Source organism: Pinus tabuliformis, chromosome X (genome assembly GCF_031772625.1).
Source record: "Pinus tabuliformis cultivar Carrire ecotype Pingquan chromosome X, CPIR1, whole genome shotgun sequence".
Lineage (NCBI taxonomy): Eukaryota > Viridiplantae > Streptophyta > Pinopsida > Pinales > Pinaceae > Pinus > Pinus tabuliformis.
This window is the reverse complement of record NC_142308.1, coordinates 1452113819-1452137593: the sequence shown is the minus strand read 5'-3', so window position 1 is coordinate 1452137593 and position 23775 is coordinate 1452113819. Positions and strand designations below refer to the sequence as shown.

The following is a 23775-nucleotide window of genomic DNA, read 5'->3' as shown; positions in this document are numbered from 1 at the left end:
TAAAGATGAAAAAGCTTTTGCATTAATAAAATTTTTGGTAAACGAAAAAATGTATGCTAATATAGAGAATGCATAATGTCTTTGGAATGCTTGGAAAAATTTTAGAGATCTCTTTGATATGCAATTTGAAACAAAACAAGTAAATTTTCCATTAAAGTTGCTTCAACAAAAATTATAAGAATGTCTGAATACATTTTCTGGATTAAAAACATAACAGAAGAAATGAGTAATTCAGGATTTACTCCTATAAAAGATAGCTTGATGGAAACAATCTTAATTGCGGGATGTCAATCAAACCTAGATTAAATGAATTTTGATGCTTGTGTCATTTATGGTAATTAGCATAAAAATTGCATGTATGTAATATTCACGAATCCAAGCAAGCCGAGGAGACTGCAATGGCAAGCAAGAAAAAAGATAGTAAATATAACCAAGTAGTGTAGGTAGAATGAAGATTCAAGTGCAGAGCAATGGAAGATTGACAAATATCATTTCTGAATCTAAGAAACAAGAGAATCCTAGATTATTGTAATTGGAATTGTTTCTCCAATATAGATACTACGAGGATTTACGTAATGCCCAATAATAATTAATCATATAATCTTGTCTATTTGAAAACAAGCCTTCCAAAATTTTAATTTAATTATCATTTGGATGGTAGAGACTTAACGCTTATGAAATATGACTAAATATTTATATAGCTAGTGACATATGAGATTCATAACAATAGAATGTTGTAGTATAAAAGTAATAATTATTATTTTAAATTATCATAATATAATAAAAAATATCTTTTATTCTTTATAATTTTTTATGGTATATAGAAAAATGACTTTAAAAAATTAGTAGAACTAGAAATTGCCCCTAAAGGTGCAAAAGCAAACGAAAGGAATTGGAGATTTGGGAAGATCATGTCCCTACTCACTCTAATGCAATGCAAGCACCATAAATAATTTATATGAGTGGAGCAAAACTTATTCTCGATAAGATGCAAGCATCATTAATCATTTCTATGAGTGGAGAAAAATTGCTTCTCAGAGACACTAGAAATTGGCATACAAATCTCGGAAAAAGACGCCACCTATTATATTTTAGTGAAGGATAAATAGAATTAGCCTACATAGTCAATCAAGTCAAAGAAAACCACTTATGAGAACCTTGAGTGTGTCATGTAATATGGAACTGAAGATGAATGATATTATATGAACTTGCTAAGTAAATTGTTGAAGCACTTCCGCTCATCAAATTGTAATAGAACAAAGTGTTACCCAGACACCTCGACCATGGTGATGAAGATGAAAGAGATAATTAGCAGCTTCTTACTTAGATGAAGATGAAAGAGATAATTAGCAGCTTCTTACTTATCATCTATTTATGTGTACACCCCTTTTAGTCATTGATTCATACACTAATTACAGTGTTGTAGTATTTTTATGAGAATATTGTTAGCGCTTTCCTGTCATATCACTAATTACAGTGTTTTAATATTTTTTATTAGAATTTAATTATTTAGCATTTCCATAATAGTATTCATAGCATTGTTTTGCTTGTTTATAAGTTCCATTAAATTACACTAATCGCATAATAGTATTTATAGCATTGTTTTGCTTGCTTAAAGTTCCAAAATTATATAATAAATATATATTTATTTATATTATATATTTATATTATAATATATATATATATATATATATATATATATGGTCTTGATTTGTGTATAAGCAATGATGGAAATGGTTTACATGTAATACGGGTTACTGATATGGAGATGTAACCAGTACAATGTTATTAATGGAATTCTAATGTTGATCCCGGCTCTCCGTGAGCTGGCAACATTAGGATTTCTAGATGATTCAAGGAGCTTTCCAGCTACAACCTCCACCTTGACTATCACACCTCTTCATCTATGGTTCTCCACTGCAGATCTTAATCCAATGGTGATGGGCGTTAAATTACCTTATTGGTTTGCTCGTGAGTTGTTATCTGCCATTTCTCTTTGTCTTTGGCTTCGTATTCTGGCTCTGAGCTCGACTCCGGAAACTTAGCGGTTCATACGAGGTTCATACCCTTACCCCGCATTCCATTAGCTTTTCCATACTCAGGATTCTCTGCTATAGTTATGAAATATTTCACTTGATCTGCTATGTTTGTGAAGGAGGGTTTCGTCAATTCCGTTATGGAGGCCTTGCATCGTGGTTCAATCCCAAACCAGGTATAGGATATTTCTGTTTATCTACTTTTATTTTGGTTTCAAAGCATACAGTTTACTCATCGTCCCTTCTAACATTTCTTCTAGTAATTGCAAGGAACCAAGGGAGACATATTACTTCTCAGTGATGGTTATTCAATGGCAAGGTCCCCTTTTGATAGCTAGTTCCAAGGTTGCAGACCCACCCTTACTTCTGCCTCCAGGTACCGTGGATATTGATTTCATAGTTTTCTTGGATTTGGGTCTTTCTGAGCCATAAGAGGCAGAGAGTACTCTCCTCTATGGCTGCATCAATTTACTTAGTTTAGCTTCTGCCTAAGGCCTTCATGTTGACTTTGGCAATTTTTGGTGTGAGGTCGTACTTGAAAAAAATGTAATTAGTTATGACAGTGCTTATTCCTTGTTTGAGGACAAGATTCACATATATGAAATCTCTTCCTAGATTTGAAGACCTGCCTAGAGATTATCTTTGACTTTTAATTAATTTTTATCTTCTAATTTATACTGGAAATGAAAGAGGTTTATTTGATGTTTATCATAGGAGGAGGGTATTCTTGCTCTATTCTCTGTTGCTAAATTTATGCATGTTGTTCAGAAATTTAGAGCATGTTTTCCTCTCAAACCCTTATGAAATGTAAATTTCAACTTTTACTGTGCAACAACATTCCTTAGTTCTTTAATGCATTATTATGCACTTCCAGTTGGGTGGATTTGCTTATGGCAATAACCTTGCTTACAGTTTGTAGTTGTTGGTTTAATCTTTTAGATTAGTTAAGTACAACTCACAACCGAGACCATTCTCTTTCCCGTTTAAATGAATTAGTGGACAGAGGGACAGCTTTTCGAACCCATTATTTCCACTATATTCCTTTCCTTTTTTTTGATAGTAAAAGTTTGGGTCCTGAGTACTCATATGTTTAATTCTTGGTAGTATTTAGTAATTTTTAGTTTTACTCTGACCCCCTGAGGGTTTGCCGATGGTAACCCTAGAGGAAGAATTCCTCTCAAAAGTTCTGTTGCTCTTATTTAGTAGGATACACACATTGTGCTTCAAGATTTTCTAGTTTATTTAGTTCTTAGGTATGCGTTTGTCCTCTAAATTTACTGGTTTAATCAATTCTTTTAGTAATATGTCTAATCTTGTTTCGAGTTTCATGTATGCCATAGCTTATATAATTTTGACGAGAAGATATTCATTCTTTTCTTCATTCAAGTATCTAATCAATTACTATCATAATACTCTTGTTTCAAGTTATACTATCTACCATCATAATACTTGTTCTATTTTAGAATACCTTAAATCAATAGCTTAACCACTTTTGTTTCCATACATACAATTATTTATCAGTATAAATAATTCTATTCAAGAATCTATTATTAGTCAGCATAAGTACTTCACTTTGATATGCATTTAACTCTCAAGAAGTAAAAAAAACACTTATCTATCCTCCGAAATTAAATCATAGGTGACTATTTGGTCTAGAACAACAATAATTTACTGAATTTTCCTCCCAACCTTGAGACTCTCTTCGAAGCTTGAGTCTCTCCCCGAGTTGTTGCTCAATGCAGTAAGAATAACAGTCTTTGTCATAGCCATCTGGTCTTCACCAGACATAGCATATAAACTATGTTTGACATATCAACACAAATATTATCCTTTAGTATCTTCTCTCCTCTTTCTCCTATCTCAGGTAACCCTATCCTCTTGATCGTTTGGAGGATAAATCTTCTTGGAAGTAGTTAGCGATAGGTAACCACCTAGCCTAACTATCTGACATGTGAGAGTTACATATATGTCATAAAATTAGCACTTTATGCACCGTTAGTCAAAATAATAATATTAAAACTTAAATAGTCATGTCCAATTTGTTTAACTACAATAATTAAATATTTACAAGTACTGGGGTCATCACACTTCCTTCCCCAACATTAAACATCGTCCCAATGTTTTTCTACTGTAAATAGATTTGGATAAGCTTCCCTCAAAACTTTTTCATCCTCCCAGGTGGCCTCCTCTAGCCCAAATTGTTGGCACTACACTTTAACTTGGGTTATAACTCATTTTCAAAACATTACATTTCTTTGATCGAGTATAATTAGGGGTTCAATTGAGAACTTGCCTATTGGTTCGACCTACAGAAAAACCAAAAAAAAAAAGTCAGTCTCTTTCCCTACCGATTTGCCTTGGCAATATTTATTCAGGATCTTATTACCTATATATCTTGTCAATTGATGATATGTTTGGGATCATATATATATATATATATATATATATATATATATATATATATATATATATATATATATATATATATATAGAAACATGGAAAACATTCTACACATGTATGTGGCATGGCAAAGCGAGGTAGTAGGCCACCGTCGAATTCAAGCCAAGATTTGAAATGACCACAGAATAGAGGTTCTAATTTAGCACATCTCCTCCATTGTAATGTATTTTTCTTGGCCCATACACGAACATCAACATGATCTCTAATTTGAAATTCCTAGAATTTTTTTCGATCAACAAAGTTCTTTGGTTGGTCTTGAGTGGCCTTTAAATTAGAATGTAATTTTTTAACCATCTCCTCCATTTCCTTTAACATCTCCAGTCCTAACATCAATTTATCATCTGACGCACCCAAACTTGAGGGTGTCTTGCACTTGTGTCGATACAATACTTCAAATGGATTCATTTTTAGTGATGTATGGTAACCATTGTCATAAGCAAATTCTACTAGATGTTAGTAATCCTTCCATTTAGATGGTTACTGCATTACATAATTTTGCACCATGTTTTCTACTACTTGATTTAATCACTCGATCTACCCATCCATTTGACAGTGGTAAGAAGTTCTGAAATGCAGCTGTGTGCCTAATCCTTCAAATAGGGCTTTCCAGAAAGCTGTTGTAAATTTTACATCTCGACCGGAAATTATGATCTTCGGTAATCCATGTAATCTAAAAACGGTTTGCATGAGTATGTTAGCAATTTGTACATCCTTGTAGGTTGACTGTACTGGTATGAAGTGAGAAGACTTGCTCAACTTACCCACTACCACCATTGTTGAGTCATTCTATGTTTTAGACTTAGGTAGTCATGTGATAAAATCAATGGAAATGGTTTCCCATTTCCATTTTAGAATAGGCAATGGGTGAAGAAATTCGGCTAGGTGACGATGTTCTACCTTCACTTTCTGACATTCCAAATAGTGAGCCAAATACTCATCCACCTCTTTGTTCATAGCAGACCAAAAGTATTCCTTTCTAAGTGCGGTAATTAACTTTTCGTATCTGGGGTCGCCTGCATACATAATTTTATGATATTAATCTAAAATTAAGTCTTTATTATTTTTTTGGTTAGGTACATACATTCTCCATTTATAAATCAACATACCTTCCTAATTTACCTCATATCCTAGCTATTGTTCATTGTTGTTTGAAATTTTAGCTTGCTGCCATAAAAATTTATATTTCGGATCTAGCATGGCTACTTCATTAATCAGATCATTGAAGGTAGTCTGCACTTTACAGAAATAGACCTCATATATATAGTGTACCTTCCGACTTAAGGCATCCGCAACCCTATTCTCCTTACCTTTCATGTTCTTGATTTCAAATTCAAATTCACTTAGAAAATGGACCCAACGAGCTTTCTTAGCATTCAAAGTAGGCTTCTTAAAATAATTAATTAAACTATGATGGTTAGTCATTAAAACAAATTTCTTACCCATCAAGTATTGTCGCCACATATTTAATGTATGAATGATTGTTTTTAGTTCTAAGTCATAGGCTAAATATTTTTTCTTGTACTCCTTAAGCTTCCTAGACTCATAAGAAATCACTTTGCCTTCCTGCATTAGTACGCCACCAACACCTTCCTTGCTGGTGTCTGTACAAACCACATAATCCTTATTTGGGTCTGCAATGCTCAAAATAGGCTTAGAGGTAAGTAACTGCTTAAGATGATCAAAACTCTTTTGACATTCCATGGTCCACTTAAAAGTTTTTCCCTTATTTTGTAGAGAGGTAATGGGATATGCCACCTTGGAAAATCCTTCAACAAATCGGTTGTAGTACTAGGCTAGACCCATGAAGGACCTTATGTCCTTCATATCTTTTCGTAATGGCCATTCCATTATAGTTTTTCTCTTTTCCAGTTCCACAACAATTCCATCCTTCGTAATGATATGTCCTAGGTATTGGATTTGTTCTTTAAAGAAATCACATTTGTTGTACTTGGCGTACAATTGATGTTCTCTTAAGATTTGAAAAACAATATAGAAATGTTCCTTATGTTCTCCTATATTCCGGGAATAAATTATAATGTCATAGATAAAAATCAACACAAATTTATCCAAATACTGGTGGAATATGGTGTTCATGAGACACATGAAGGTTGTGGGGGCATTAGTTAGTCCAAAGGGAACACAACGAACTCATAATGTTCGTAATGAGTTCAAAAGGTTGTCTTTTCTATATCTTCTTTCTTGATTCTAATCTAATGGTAGCCTGAACAGAGGTCAATCTTTGAAAACATGGCTGCTCCTCTCACATGATTGAACAACTCGTCTATACGAGGTAAAGGGTATTTATTTTTTATGGTTAGTTTATTAGCTAGTGATAATCCATGCACATTCGCAAGGTTCCATCCTTTTTCTTAACAAAAAGAACTGGGGCTCCCCAAGGTGATACGGTTGGGTGGATACACTTTTCATCAAGAAGTTTTTGTAACTGCATTTTTAATTCTGCCGACTACGGTACACTCATGTGATAAGGAGCTCGAGATACCGGAGAAGCTCCCAGAATCAACTCAATGGTGAAATTTATATCTCCTTTCGGAGGAAGTCCTAGAATTTCCTCAGGAAACATGTCCGAGAAGTTCTCTATTACAGGTATGCTTTCTAAAGAAACTAAATTTTCCTTGGAATTAGCATATCCAACCTATATTGCATAAATTTGACATTCTTTTCTAATACATTTTTCTAACTAAGAAGTTGTTACCGATCTTAATTTTAGAGGTCTTAATATTCATTGAATTTCATGCCTCTTTCTTTCTTTATCCATGTAGCTAATATTTTTAGTTTTACAGTTAATGAGGGACTAATTCTTTTCTAATGAATCCATGGCTATTAGGATATCATAGGATTCTAAGGGTAATACATTCAGGTATGCCATCAGATGCTGACCTGCTAACTTTAGGGAGTAGTTGCTCACCTTGACCAACACCCTTCTCTTTGCCCCCATGGCTAGTTGTACTAACCAAGGACTCTTAAACTTAACATCTTGCAAACAACATTGTTCTACTATATTGGGGCTAATATAACTCAAAGTACCTCCTCGATCAATTAAAATATATATAGTTTGGTCGAAGATTTTACATTCAAATTATATCATGGTTGGCTGGGATTTTGTCTGATGGTATTCAAGGGCAACAATGATTTTTGGGATGCTTCTTGCCACTTATCCCACAGTTGATGATTCTCGAATCTATGCAACTTGATTGGTTCCCTTGTGATAGGGACATTTTTTGACGTAGTGTGGTCCTCCACATCCCAACATTGTACTGGGGGTCTACCTGCTATTTCCACTTTAGTTCTGGTTGACTGCTCATTAGTCTTGGACTCATTTGGAAGTTTAAATCTCAGTTGATTTAAATTCATATTTTTGTTTTCTTGTCCTTTATGGGGTACCTCGTTGATCATTGATTTATTTCCCTTACTGCTGGATGGAAACATATTTCTCTTTTTATCAGCCCATCTTTTTCCCACATCTTCCTTTTGCCCGTTTTGTTGATAGCATATCCAATCCTTTCGTATAACTTCGTCCATGGTGTCCGAGTTATCAAACTCGAGACACTCTTTCACGAATAGTGGTAGACTATTGATAAATCACTGCACTTTTGCCTCTTCCTCCCATATGTAAGGGACATATCGAGGCAAGGATGTAAATTTTTCTATGAACTCATCTATAGACAGCTCACCCAATCGAAGATTGTGAAACTCCTTTTCCTTTTCATCATAAAATCTCTTAGTTAAACATTTATCCTTAAAATATGTTTGAAATGTTTCCCAAGTTATGCTTTTCTCATTGTTGAAAATAGGAACAAGAAATGCTAAAATTACCATTGCTATAAATTGAAGTTCAGGTATCAGTGTTGGACATAGCAACAACGAATGAAAAATGGAAGTGCTAAAAATAGCATTGTTATAAATAGCATTTCAGGATGGATTTCAATTTTATTAGTCCTTGAACTAAAATTGAGAAGTAAAATTCCAATTTGATCTTAGTAGCTATTTGTAAAAATATTGATTTAATTCATCTTGAGTTAATTAGTTGGAGAAAATCAAACATGAAGTCTTTGTGAAGACATGCAACAGTTTCTCCATTGATTGAGGAATTTATCCCTTTGTTAAGGAGATGAGGATGAGGTGTTTTGAGTTGTAATTAGTTAGCTCAGTTAACTCAATTAAGTCGAGTTAGATTAGTTCCAACAGTTTATGGAACTAATTACGAGTTCAGTTAGTTAATTCTTGCATGCATGTAATTGCTGCTCTTCAGATAAGTAAATATTCTCTCATAAATAACTCATGAATGTCAGTTCAGTCAGATACCCAGTTGAGATCAGAGGAAGTGGCAATGTACTATCAGTTGGAGGAAATTTCCTATATATAAAACTCATCAATGTAGAAGGAATTATCTCCTTCAAGACTGCGCAATTACTATTGAGTTTAATGTATTGTGTGAGAGGTGAATTCACATAGGTGGCAGCATTGGACCCTAAGAGAAATTGTGCAAGGAAATAGGAGGGTTGGAGGGCAGAGGAGAAGGTTTGTGAGAAGCCTTTGACTGTCTATGAGTAGTAGAGGGATTGTACTAAGAGTTGGATAGCTTATGAGCTAAATCTTTGTGTAATCTGGACATATTTCCACTTGTATGATAATACAGTGATTGACATTTTTAGTTGAGGCTTCCCCAGAGTATTCTTTTGTGTTCATGTGTGATTGATTTCTCATTCTCAATTATACGTTTTCTATTTGATCTTGCTCATATTCGATTAAACTTCTGCAAGTTTGTTGTAGAAGTAGATCTTGTATTTTTCTTTAGCATATTGCATAATCTATTGATCTACAATGGGAATTTATACACTCATTCACTCCACGCATAGCCTTTACCTCTTCCAACAATAAGATGGTCCTTCCTTTCTGTTGAAAGATGGCTAAGCAAGCCTTTAATTTATGGTCGTATTCGTACAGCTGAAAGTACTTATTCATATTAATAAGTCAGGCTTCAGCTACCTCTTCTTGTTGACCATCAAAGAGGGTCATTTTTATTTTCAGATTATCTCCTTGCAGTTCTATATTTTGTCCTTTTTGCTTTTTGTGTTTTGATACATTATCATATTGTTCCTCCTGATTTTATTCACCACCCTCTATTCCTAAATACTCTGTTCGAAATTATTGTTCAACAGTAATTCTTTTGTGCTGAAGGCTAGGAATCGGCTGTCGCTGGTTTTGTCTATCAGTTAGGCTCTTCATAATATTTTTCTGCTCCTCCATCAACCTTTCATTATCTGCCCGTAGCCAGGCCATCTCATTTTTCAGTTCTTGCACAATTTCCAAGATTGCAGTGTTGGGAATGCGTGGTTTGTCCTCTAACTGTACCCATATTTAAGGATTCGCTTCTTGAAAATACATCGGTCCTATTCTTGACACAGGTTTGTGGGTTGTAACTCAAGTTCTCCTCATGCTCGCTGCTTTCGTTTCTTTCTTTCTCTCTCTCAGTGCACATTATAATCACTATTAGTCATCTATTTACAGAGGTCTCAGCTTTGTAAGCTAAGCGCTCTTATACCACTTGTCATATCTCTAAACAAACATACAGAATATAATATTTATTTATTTATTTTTAATTCGTTTCCATATGCATAATAGTATTCATAGCATTGATTTACTTGTTTATAAGTGCCAACATTACACTGACCGAATAACTATAATTGATTTATTACAATCTTGCCACATTACACTTCTAACGAATTTATATATATATATATATATATATATATATATATATATATATATATATATATATATATATATATATATATATATATATATATATATATATATATATATATATATATATATATATATATATGGTCTTGAGTTGCATACAAGCATTGATGGTAATGGTTTACACGTAATACGGTTACTGATATGGAGATCTACCCAGTACCATGTTATTAATGGAATCCTAATGTTGATCCTCACTCTCTGTGAGCTAACGGGATTAGGATTTCTAGATGATTCAATCAGCTTTCCAGTTGTTGGCTCCACCTCGACTATCACACCTCTTCATCTACGGTTGTCTACTGCGGAGCTTGATCCAATAGTGATGGGGCTTAACTTACCTTGTTGGTTTGTTCATGAGTTGTTATCGGCCATTTCGCTTTGCTTTTGGCTTCTTATTCAAGCTCCGAGCTCGGCTCCAAAAACTTATAGGTTCATACCCTTACCCACCATTCTGTTACCTTTGTCATACTTAGGATTCTCTGTTATAGTTATGAACTACTTCGCTTGGTCTGCTAGGTTTGTGAAGGAAGGTTTCATCACTTCTGTTATGGAGGCACCGCATCGCAGTTCAATCCTAAAGTAGGTATAGGGTATTTCCGTTAATCTACCTTCATTTTGGTTTCAAAGCTTACAATTTACTTGTACTCCATTCTAATTGTTTTTCTAGTAATTGCAAGGTACCAAGGGAGACTTCTTACTGCTCGGTGATGGTTATTCAATGGCGAGGTCCCCTTCTAGTAGCTGGTTCCAAGGTTGTAGACCTGCCCTTACATCTACCTCCAGGTAGCGTGCATATTGATTTCAGACTTTTCTTGGAAGTGGGTTTTGGGACTTTCTGAGCCATATGAGGTAGAGAGTCGTCTCATTTGTGACTACATCAATTTACTCAATTTAGCTTCTATCTAAGCCCTTCATGCTGGTCTTGGAAATTTCTAGTGCAAGGTTTTACTTGAAAAAAATGTAATTAGTTATGACAATGCTTGTTCCTCGTTTCAGGATAAGATTTGCAGATATGAAATCTCTTCCTAGATTTGAAGACTTGTCCACACACTATCTTTGATTTTTAATGAATTTTTGTTTACAATTTATACTGGAAATGAAAGAGGTTTGTCTGGCATTTATTATTGGAGGAGGGTATTCCTGCTCTATTCTCGGTCATTAAATTTATGCATCTTGTTCGGAAATTTAGAGCATGTTTTCCTGTCAAACCCTTATCAAATATAAATTTCAACTTATATTGTTCGGCAACATTCCTTAGTTCTTTAATTCATAATTATGCACTTCCAGTTAGATGAATTTTCTCATGGAAATAACCCTGTTTACAGTTTGTAGTTGTTGGTTTAATCTTGTTAGCTCAATTTAGTTTGGTTTGTAACTGAGGCCGTTGTATTTCTTGCTTAAATGAATTAGTGGATAGAGGGACGGCTCTTTGAACACAATATTTGCACAGTATTCCTTTCATTTTTTTTTTTACAGTATAAATTCGGGCCGTGAGTACTCATATGTTTTAGTATTGGTATTAATTAGTAATTTTGGATTTTACTCTGATCTCGGAGGGTTTTCCTATGGTAAACCTAATGGAAGAATTCCTCTCAGAAGTTCTATTGCTCTTATTTTGTAGGATACATACATTGTCCTTCAAGTTTTTGCAGTTTATTCAGTTCTTAGGTAGGCATTTGTCCTCTAAATTTACTCGTTCAGTTAATTCTTTTAATAATATGAATAATCCTGTTTCAAGTTTCATGTATATCATAGCTTATATACTTTTGTACCAGAAGACACTCATTCTTGTCTTTGTTCAAGTACCTAATCATTTACTAGCATAATACTTCCTTTTCAAGTTATACTATCTACCAACATAATACTTGTTCTATTTCAGAATACCTTAAATCAACAACTTAACCACTTATGTTTCCACACATACAATTATTTATCATTATACATAATTCTATTCAAAAATCTGCTATCAGTTAGCATAAGTACTTCTCTTTGATATGGATTTAGCTCTCAAGAAGTAAAAAAAATAATTATTTGTCCTCGGAAAGTAAATGACACTCGACTATTTTGTCTAGCTCGCTTCCTCCCAACCTTGAGAATCACTTCCAAGCCTGAGTCTCCCCGCTCAATGCAGTAAGACTAGCAATCTTTGTTATAGCCATCTAGTGTTCACAAGCCATAACATATATTCTTTGTTTAACATATCAACACAGATATTATCCTTTAGTCTTTTCTCTCCTCTTTCTCCTATTTCAGGTACACCTACCTTCTTGATCTTTTGGAGAATAAATCTTTTTGGAAGTAGTTAGGGATAAGTAACTGCCTACCCTAACTATCTCACATGTGAGAGTTACACATAAGTCATAAAATTATTGCTATATCCACCTTTAATCAAAATAATAATATTAAAACTTAAATAGTGATGTCTATTTTGTTTGACTCTATTTTAATGTAAAACTGTTGTTTATAGAAAACGAGACGTTAAATTTCAAAACGAATTATTCGTGAAAGTAGTGTTGATGTTGTTACAATCGAGAAGTTTGAAATTTATTTCGAATTTATATTTTATTAGAGTGGAATTTGGATTTTATTTTATTTTTAGTGATGATCGAAACTTATAATTATGTATTGAAATGAATTATAAACCTAAGTTTATGTACGCAAGCAATCTATAGTAATGAGAATTAAAATTAAATATTAAACAAAATAAAAATAAATCTATGTATGGCCATTAACAACAGTGTGTAAGTTTCAAATATAATTATATACACAACAAATAAACGCATAACCGATAATTTTCCACATATACAACCTCCTAATGAAACATGATCAAGCTGATCCGCTCTTTTGTCTTGGTCGGAAGCATTGGACTCGTCCTTCGAATTTCATTGGCAGCTTAACTTATGTGATATATGTCGGCTAAGGTACACAGTTAACTTATGTGATATATGTCGGCTAACTTATGTGATATATGTGATAGATGTGATATATATCTATAACGCAGAAACATGGAAAACATTTTGCACATGTATGTGTCATGGCAAAGTGAGGTAGTAGGCCACCGGTCTAATTCAAGCCAAGATTTGGAAATGACCACAGAATCGAGGTTCTAATTTAGCACATCTTCTCCATTGTAATGTATTTTTGTTGGCCCATATACGAACAACAACATGATCTCCAATTTGAAATTCCTAGAATTTTTTTTTCGATCAAAAAAGTTCTTTTGTTGGTATTGAGCGGCCTTTAAATTGGAATGTAGTTTTTTAACCATCTCCTCCATTTCCTTTAACATCTCCGGTCCTAACATCAATTTATCATCTGACACACCCCAACTTGAGGGTGTCTTGCACTTGCGTCCATACAATACTTCAAATGAACTCATTTTTAGTGATGTATGGTAACCGTTGTCATAAGCAAATTCTACTAGATGTTAGTAATCCTTCCAGTTAGATGGTTAGTGCATTACATAATTTTGCACCATGTCTTCTACTTCCTAATTTAATCACTCAGTCTGCCCATCCATTTGAGGGTGGTAAGCAGTGCTAAAATGCAGTTGTGTGCCTAATCCTTCAAATAGGGCCTTCCAGAAAGCTGATGTAAATTTTACATCTCGATCGGAAATTATGATCTTCGGTAATCCATGTAATCTAAAAACGGTTTGCATGAATATGTTAGCAATTTGTACAGCCTTGTAGGTTGACTATACTGGTATGAAGTGAGAAGACTTGCTCAACTTATCCACTACCACCATTATCGAGTCATTCTATGTTTTAGACTTAGGTAGTCCTGTGATAAAATCAATGGAAATGGTTTCCCATTTCCATTTTAGAATAGGCAATGGGTGAAGAAATTCGGCTACGTGATGATGTTCTGCTTTCACTTGCTGACATTCCAGATAGTGAGCCAAATACTCATCCACCTCTTTTTCATACCAGGCCAAAAATATTCCTTTCTAAGTGCAGTAATTAACTTCTGGTATCTGGGGTCACCTGCATACAGAATTTTATGATATTAATCTAAAATTAAGTTTTTATTATTTTTTTGGTTACGTACATACATTCTCCATTTATAAATCAACATACCTTCCTAATTTACCTCATATCCTAGCTATTGTTCATTGTTGTTTGAAATTTTAGCTTGTTGCCATAAAAATTTATATTTCGGATCTAGCATGGCTGCTTCATTAATCAGATCATTGAAGGTAGTTTGCACTTTACAGAAATAGACCTCATATATATAGTGTACCTTCCGACTTAAGGCATCCGCAACCCTATTCTCCTTACCTTTCAAGTTCTTGATTTCAAATTCAAATTCACTTAGAAAATGGACCCAACGAGCTTGCTTAGCATTCAAAGTAGGCTTCTTAAAATAATTAATTAAACTATGATGGTTAGTCATAAAACAAATTTCTTACCCATCAAATATTGTCGCCGCATATTTAATGCATGAATGATTGTTTTTAGTTCTAAGTCATCGGTTAAATATTTTTTCTTGTACCCCTTAAGCTTCCTAGACTCATAAGAAATAACTTTGCCTTCCTGCATCAGTATGCCACCAACACCTTCCTTGCTGGTGTCTGTACAAACCACATAATCCTTATTTGGGTCTGCAATGCTCAAAATAGGCTTAGAGGTAAGTAACTGCTGAAGATGATCAAAACTCTTTTGACATTCCATGGTCCACTTAAAAGTTTTTCCCTTCTTTTGAAGAGAGGTAATGGGATATGCCACCTTTGAAAATCCTTCAAAAAATCGGCAATAGTACTAGGCTAGACCCATGAAGGACCTTATGTCCTTCATATATTTTCATAATGGCCATTCCATTATAGTTTTTCTCTTTTCCAGTTCCACAACTATTCCATCCTTCGTAATGACATGTCCTAGGTATTGGATTTGTTCTTTAAAGAAATCATATTTGTTGTACTTGGCGTACAGTTGATGTTCTCTTAAGATTTGAAAATCAATATAGAAATGTTCCTTATGTTCTCCTATATTTCGGGAATAAATTATAATGTCATAGATAAAAATCAACACAAATTTATCCAAATACTCGTGGAATATGGTGTTCATGAGACACATGAAGATTGTGGGTACATTAGTTAGTCCAAAGGGAACACAACAAACTCATAATGTCCGTAACAAGTTCAAAAGGTTGTCTTTTATATATCTTCTTTCTTGATTCTAATCTAATGGTAACCTGAACGATGGTCAATCTTTGAAAACATGGCTGCTCTTCTCACGTGATTGAACAACTCGTCTATACGAGGTAAAGGCTATTTATTTTTTATGGTTAGTTTATTAACTAGTGATAATCCATGCACATTCGCAAGGTTCCATCCTTTTTCCTAACAAAAAGCACTGGGGCTCCCCAAGGTGATACACTTGGGTGGATGTACTTTTCATAAAGAAGTTCTTGTAACTACATTTTTAATTCTGCCAACTACGCTACACTCATGTGATAAGGAGCTCGAGATACCGAAGAAGCTCCCGTAATCAACTCAATGGTGAAATTTATATCTCTTTTCGGAGGAAGTCCTAGAATTTCCTCAGGAAACATGTCCGAGATGTTCTCTATTACAGGTATGCTTTCTAAAGAAACTAATTTTTCCTTGGAATTAGCATATCCAACCTATATTGCATATATTTGACAATCTTTTCTAATACATTTTTCTAACTAAGAAGTTGTTGCCGATCTTAATTTTAGAGGTCTTAATATTCGTTGAATTTCATGCCTCCTTCTTTCTTTATCCATGTAGCTAATAGTTTTAGTTTTACAGTTAATGAGGGACTAATTCTTTTCTAATGAATCCACGCCTATTAGGATATCATAGGATTCCAAGGTAATACATTTAGGTATGTCATCAGATGCTGACCTGCTAACTTTAGGGGGTAGTTGCTCACCTTGACCAACACCCTTCTCTTTGGTCACATGGCTAGTTGTACTAACCAAGGACTCTTAAACTTAACATCTTGCAAACAAGATTGTTCTACTATATTGGGGCTAATATAACTAAAAGTACCTCCTCGATCAATTAAAATATATATAGTTTGGTCGAAGATTTTAGATTCAAATTCTATCATTGTTGGCTGGGATTTTGTCTGATGGTCTTCAAGGGCAGCAATGATTTTTGGGATGCTTCTTTCCACTTATCCCACAGTTGAAGCTTCTTGAATCTGTGCAACCTGATTGGTTCCCTTGTGATATGGACATTCTTTGACGTAGTGTGGTCCTCCACATCCCAACATTTTTTGACGTAGTGTGGTCCTCCACATCCCAACATTGTACTGGGGGTCTAGCTGCTATTTCCACTTTAGTTCTGGTTGACTGCTCATTAGTCTTGGACTCATTTGGAAGTTTAAATCTCAGTTGATTCAAATTCATATTTTTGTTTTCTTGTCCTTTATGGGGTACCTCTTTGATCATTGATTTATTTCCCTTACTGCTGGATGGAAACATATTTCTCTTTTTATCAGCCCATCTTTTTCCCACATCTTCCTTTTGCCTGTTTTGTTGATAGCATATCCAATCCTTTCGTATAACTTCGTCCATGGTGTCCGAGTTATCAAACTCGAGACACTCTTTCACGAATAGTGGTAGACTATTGATAAATCACTGCACTTTTGCCTCTTCCTCCCATATGTAAGGGACATATCGAGGCAAGGATGTAAATTTTTCTATGAACTCATCTATAGACAGCTCACCCAATCGAAGATTGTGAAACTCCTTTTCCTTTTCATCATAAAATCTCTTAGTTAAACATTTATCCTTAAAATATGTTTGAAATGTTTCCCAAGTTATGCTTTTCTCATTGTTGAAAATAGGAACAAGAAATGCTAAAATTACCATTGCTATAAATAGAAGTTCAGGTATCAGTGTTGGACATAGCAACAACGAATGAAAAATGGAAGTGCTAAAAATAGCATTGTTATAAATAGCATTTCAGGATGGATTTCAATTTTATTAGTCCTTGAACTAAAATTGAGAAGTAAAATTCCAATTTGATCTTAGTAGCTATTTGTAAAAATATTCATTTAATTCATCTTGAGTTAATTAGTTGGAGAAAATCAAACATGAAGTCTTTGTGAAGACATGCAACAGTTTCTCCATTGATTGAGGAATTTGTCCCTTTGTTAAGGAGATGAGGATGAGGTGTTTTGAGTTGTAATTAGTTAGCTCAGTTAACTCAATTAAGTCGAGTTAGATTAGTTCCAACAGTTTATGGAACTAATTACGAGTTCAGTTAGTTAATTCTTGCATGCATGTAATTGCTACTCTTCAGATAAGTAAATATTCTTTCATAAATAACTCATGAATGTCAGTTCAGTCAGATACCCAGTTGAGATCAGAGGAAGTGGCAATGTACTATCAGTTGGAGGAAATTTCCTATATATAAAACTCATCAATGTAGAAGGAATTATCTCCTTCAAGACTGCGCAATTACTATTGAGTTTAATGTATTGTGTGAGAGGTGAATTCACATAGGTGGCAGCATTGGACCCTAGGAGAAATTGTGCAAGGAAATAGGAGGGTTGGAGGGCAGAGGAGAAGGTTTGTGAGAAGCCTTTGACTGTCTATGAGTAGTAGAGGGATTGTACTAAGAGTTGGATAGCTTATGAGCTAAATCTTTGTGTAATCTGGACATATTTCCACTTGTATGATAATACAGTGATTGGCGTTTTTAGTTGAGGCTTCCCCAGAGTATTCTTTTGTGTTCATGTGTGATTGATTTCTCATTCTCAATTATACGTTTTCTATTTGATCTTGCTCATATTCGATTAAACTTCTGCAAGTTTGTTGTAGAAGTAGATCTTGTATTTTTCTTTAGCATATTGCATAATCTATTGATCTACAATGGGAATTTATACACTCATTCACTCCACGCATAGCCTTTACCTCTTCCAACAATAAGATGGTCCTTCCTTTCTGTTGAAAGATGGCTAAGCAAGCCTTTAATTTATGGTCGTATTCGTACAGCTGAAAGTACTTATTCATATTAATAAGTCAGGCTTCAGCTACCTCTTCTTGTTGACCATCAAAGAGGGTCATTTTTATTTTCAGAAATTCTCCTTGCACTTCTATATTTTGTCCTTTTTGCTTTTTGTGTTTTGATACATTATCATATTGTTCCTCCTAATTTTATTCACCACCCTCTATTCCTAAATACTCTGTTCGAAATTATTGTTCACCAGTAATTCTTTTGTGCTGAAGGCTAGGAATCGGCTGTCGCTGGTTTTCTCTATCAGTTAGGCTCTTCATAATATTTTTCTTCTCCTCCATCAATCTTTCATTATCTGCCCATAGCCAGGCCATCTCATTTTTCAGTTCTTGCACAATTTCCAAGATTGTAGTGTTGGTAATGCGTGGTTCTTCCCCTACCTGTACCCATATTTAAGGATTCGCTTCTTGAAAAGACATCGGTCCTATTCTTGTCACAGGTCTGTGGGTTGTAACTCCAGTTCTCTTCATGCTCGCTGCTTTCGTTTCTTTCTTCCTCTCTCTCAGTGCACATCAAAATCACTATTAGTCATCTATTTCCAGAGGTCTCAGCTTTGTAAGCTCAACGCTTTTATACCACTTGTCATATCTCTAAACAAACATACAGAATATAATATTTATTTTTTTAATTCTTTTCCATATGCATAATAGTATTCATAGCATTTATTTACTTGTTTATGAGTGCCAACATTACATTGATCGAATAACTATAATTTATTTATTACAATCTTGCCACATTACACTTGTAACGAATATATATATATATATATATATATATATATGTATATGGTCTTGATTTTCGTACAAGCATTGCTGGCAATGGTTTACACGTAATATGGGTTACTGATATGGAGATCTACCCAGTACCGTTCTTAATGGTATCCTAATGTTGATCCTCACTCTCCGTGAGTTGACAGGATTAGGATTTCTAGATGATTCAATGAGCTTTCCAGTTGTTGGCTCCACCTCGACTATCACACCTCTTCATCTACGGTTCTCTATTGTGGAGCTTGATCCAACAGTGATGGGGCTTAACTTACCTTGTTGGTTTGTTCATGAGTTATTATCAGCGATTTCGCTTTTGCTTTTGGCTTCTTATTCAAGCTCAGAGCTCGGCTTCAAAAACTTACAGGTTCATACCCTTATCCACCATTCCATTACCTTTGTCATACTTAGTATTCTCTGTTATAGTTATGAAATACTTCGCTTGATCTGCCAGGTCTGTGAAGGAAGGTTTCATCACTTTTGTTATGGAGGCACCGCATTGCAGTTCAATCCTAAACTAGGTATAGTGTTTTTCAGTTAATCTACCTTTATTTTGGTTTCAAAGCTTACAATTTACTTGTACTCCCTTCTAACTGTTTTTCTAGTAATTGCAAGGTACCAAGGGAGACTTCTTACTGCTCGGTGATGGTTATTCAATGGTGAGGTCCCCTTCTAGTAGCTGGTTCCAAGGTTGTAGACCTGCCCTTACATCTACCTCCAGGTAACGTGGATATTGATTTTAGACATTTCTTGGACGTGGGTTTTGGGACTTTCTGAGCCATATGAGGTAGAGAGTCGTCTCGTTTGTGACTACATCAATTTACTCAATTTAGCTTCTGTCTAAGCCCTTCATGCTGGTCTTGGAAATTTCTGGTGCAAGGTTTTACTTGAAAAAAATGTAATTAGTTATGACAACGCTTGTTCCTCGTTTGAGGACAAGATTCGCAGATATGAAATCTCTTCCTAGATTTGAAGACTTGTCCACACACTATCTTTGATTTTTAATGAATTTTTGTTTACAATTTATACTGGAAATGAAGGAGGTTTATCTGGCATTTATTATTGGAGGAGGGTATTCCTGCTCTCGGTCATTAGATTTATGCATCCTGTTCGGAAATTTAGAGCATGTTTCCTGTCAAACCCTTATCAAATATAAATTTCGACTTTTATTGTTCGGTGACATTCCTTAGTTCTTTAATTCGTTATTATGCACTTCCAGTTAGTTGAATTTGCTCATGGAAATAACCCCGTTTACAGTTTGTAGTTGTTGTTTTAATCTTGTTAGATCAGTTTAGTTTGGCTTGTAACTGAGGCCGTTCTCTTTCTTGCTTAAGTGAATTAGTGGATAGAGGGACGACTCTTTGAACACAATATTTGCACTGTATTCCTTTCATTTTGTTTTTTACAGTATAAATTCAGGCCGTGAGTACTCATATGTTTGATTATTGGTATTAATTAGTAATTTTGGATTTTACTCTGATCCAGGAGGGTTTGCCTATGGTAAACCTAATGGAAGAATTCCTCTCGGAAGTTCTATTGCTCTTATTTAGTAGGATACATACATTGTCCTTCAAGTTTTTCCAATTTATTCAGTTCTTAGGTAAGCATTTGTCCTCTAAATTTACTGGTTCAGTCAATTCTTTTAATAATATGAATAATCTTGTTTCAAGTTTCATGTATACCATAGCTTATATACTTTTGTACCAAGACACTCATTCTTGTGTTTGTTCAAGTACCTAATCATTTACTAGCATAGTACTTCTGTTTCAAGTTATACTATCTACCAGCATAATACTTGTTCTATTTTAGAATACCTTAAATCAATAACTTAACCACTTATGTTTCCACACATACAATTATTTATCATTATACATAATTCTATTCAAGAACTTAGCATATGTACTTCTCTTTGATATGCATTTAGCTCTCAAGAAGTAAAAAAAATAATTATCTGTCCTTGGAAATTAAATCACACTCGACTATTTGGTCCAGCTCGCTTCCTCCCAACCTTGAGAATCACTTCCAAGGCTGAGTCTCCCCCAGAGCTGCTGCTCAATGCAGTATGACTAGCAATTTCTGTTATAGACATCTGGTGTTCACAAGCCATAACATATAACCATGCGGTGTTCACAAGCCATAACATATATTCTTTGTTTAACATATCAACATAAAGATTATCCTTCAGTCTTTTCTCTCCTCTTTCTCCTATTTCAGTTACACCTACCCTCTTGATCTTTTGGAGAATAAATTTTTTTGGAAATAGTTAGGGATAAGTAACTGCCTACCCTACCGTAACTATCTCACATGTGAGAGTTACATATAAGTATGAGAGTTACATATAAGTCATAAAATTATTGCTTTATGCACCTTTAATCAAAATAATAATATTAAAACTTAAATAGTCATGTCTATTTTGCTTAACTTTATTTTAATGTAAAACTGTTGTTTATAGAAAACGAGACGTTAAATTTCAAAACGAATTATTCATGAAAGTAGTGTTGACGTTGTTACAATCGAGAAGTTTGAAATTTATTTCGAATTTATATTTTATTAGAGTGGAATTTGGATTTAATTTTCTTTTTAGTGACGATCGAAACTTATAATTATATATTCAAATGAATTATAAACGTAAGTTTATGTACGCAAGAAATCTATAATAATGAGAATTAAAATTAAATATTAAACAAAATAAAAATAAATCTATGTCTGGCAATTAACAGCGGTTTGTAAGTTTCAAAGATAATATATACACAACAAATAAACGCATAACCGATAATTTTCCACATATACAACCTCCTAATGAAACATGATAAAGCTGGTCCGCTCTTTTGTCTTGGTCGGAAGCATTGGACTCGTCCTTTGAATTTCCTTGGCAGGTTAACTTATGTGAGATATGTCGGCTAAGGTGCACAGTCACCATTTTTTTTGGGAGAGGAAAAAAACACTGGTTTAACTTGTCCTTTCCTAGGTAGTTTAACTTATGTGATATAAATTGGTTAATACAATTGTAAAAATATCATGCAAATATATATTTTTTATTTTACAGTGACATAAGCTCTGTATATAATACATATGTGGCCAAAGATTATAAAGTCAAAATAAACAAAAAGAAAAGCAAAAAGTTAACCCATAATAAGACTACATAGCAGTGACGTGACGTGAGTGCTCAAATATTTAGCGAATATAATGAGTATTGATAACAAAGAACTTATGGGAATTGTAATATAATGGGTTTTGATACAATACATATGTGGCCAAAGATTATAAATTCAAAATAAACAAAAAGAAATGCAAAAAGTTAACCCATAATAAGACTACAGAACAGTGACGTGACGTGAGCGCTCAAATATTTAGCGAATATAATGAGTATTGATAACAAAGAACTTATGGGAATTTTAATATAGTGGGTATTGAAAACATAGAACTTGGGGGAATTGTATGGAACTAGCCCTTATAACAGCGTTATCCTCCCAAGTACTGATACTGCATGTGGCGGACACGGTAAGACTTTTGTTGGACAGTGTATTTGTCGGTAAGACAATTTTTGGACAGTGTATTTGTTATAGTGTTTCATTCCCTGTAAATATGGTGAAATGTGATGCAGACATTAGAATTTGAATGTGCAATACACCATCACCATTCTATACCATAATAGGTTATAAATGTCAGAAAACTTGACAATTTACAGTTCAATAGAAATCGAACAACAAAATCTCATACCAAAGGGCACTGATATTTTCGCAGCTGCAACTGCAGCCTGAATCGCTCCCTTATCCATTACATAAAATACTACACATCAACCTCTAAATTTCCTTTCATATATGTAATTTCCGGGCCTATATCTATAAGTACACGCCCATAAACTTCAACTTATCTCACAGCTCTATCTCATGATAATATCTACATCATCTATAAACAAGAATGACAAACTCAGTGCAATATATGTTCTCAAGGGGTTCTTAAACTTCATGCACAGCCATGCTGGTCGGTTTAGCAATAAAGCTGGGCTTCTCATCCCCCGCCATAACAACAATCACTCTCATTTGGTACTTATCATCTGAAAGGCTTGACATATCTTCCCCCATCTCAATCTTCCCGTCTTCAACATGATCGGCATCACGATTCTCTGATCCGTTATTTTGTTGATGCCCCGAATAGCCTGCACTACACTCCTTGAAGTATGAACATGCTAGAAGAATGAGAGCAAAGGTTATGAGAAAGAGCATGGCACCCACTCCTCCTAACAGATAGGGAACTGGAGACTTCCATACTGATAAATGACTGGTTTCTGGGCTTAGACTTGACATTACTCCTGCACTCCTGCACTGCTCTTCGACCACAAATTCCTTTCACATGCCCTTCCATTATATTTAAAGATGAAGCTGGTATTGCGTTATACCGCACAATACTGACCGTGTCAAGACGATATTGCGACCCTTCATAAAACAATGCACCTGGACACAATTTAGCGAACATGGCACCTGGACACTCTTCCAGAAACAAATATTCTAATACGCATTATTAGTTGTCTGGACCCTAACCCTATGCTTTTGAAATTTTTTAAATTGAAATCATCACGCCTGTAAGTCTCGTGACTAGGGAATTGAATTACTTCAAAAGCTGTGAATAGCGTCAATGTCAATTATGTGGTCGGATAACTATACGTGGCGCGCAGGTCTGGAATTTCGGAATTTCAAAACACTTTCAAATTTGGTTTTCACACTTTTTTTTTTACCCATT

The 23775-nt window shown here is 34.5% G+C and overlaps 1 protein-coding gene across 1 annotated transcript; it reads right to left on the bottom strand.

Annotated features, from left to right (window-relative positions):
• Positions 1–22994: 22994 nt before the first annotated feature.
• On the bottom strand, positions 22995–23342 carry LOC149145486 (protein GLUTAMINE DUMPER 1-like). Its single transcript, XM_089452471.1, has one exon. It carries the CDS (start codon positions 23340–23342, stop codon positions 22995–22997), a length of 348 nt encoding a protein of 115 aa, XP_089308597.1.
• Between the last annotated feature and the right edge of the window lie 433 nt (positions 23343–23775).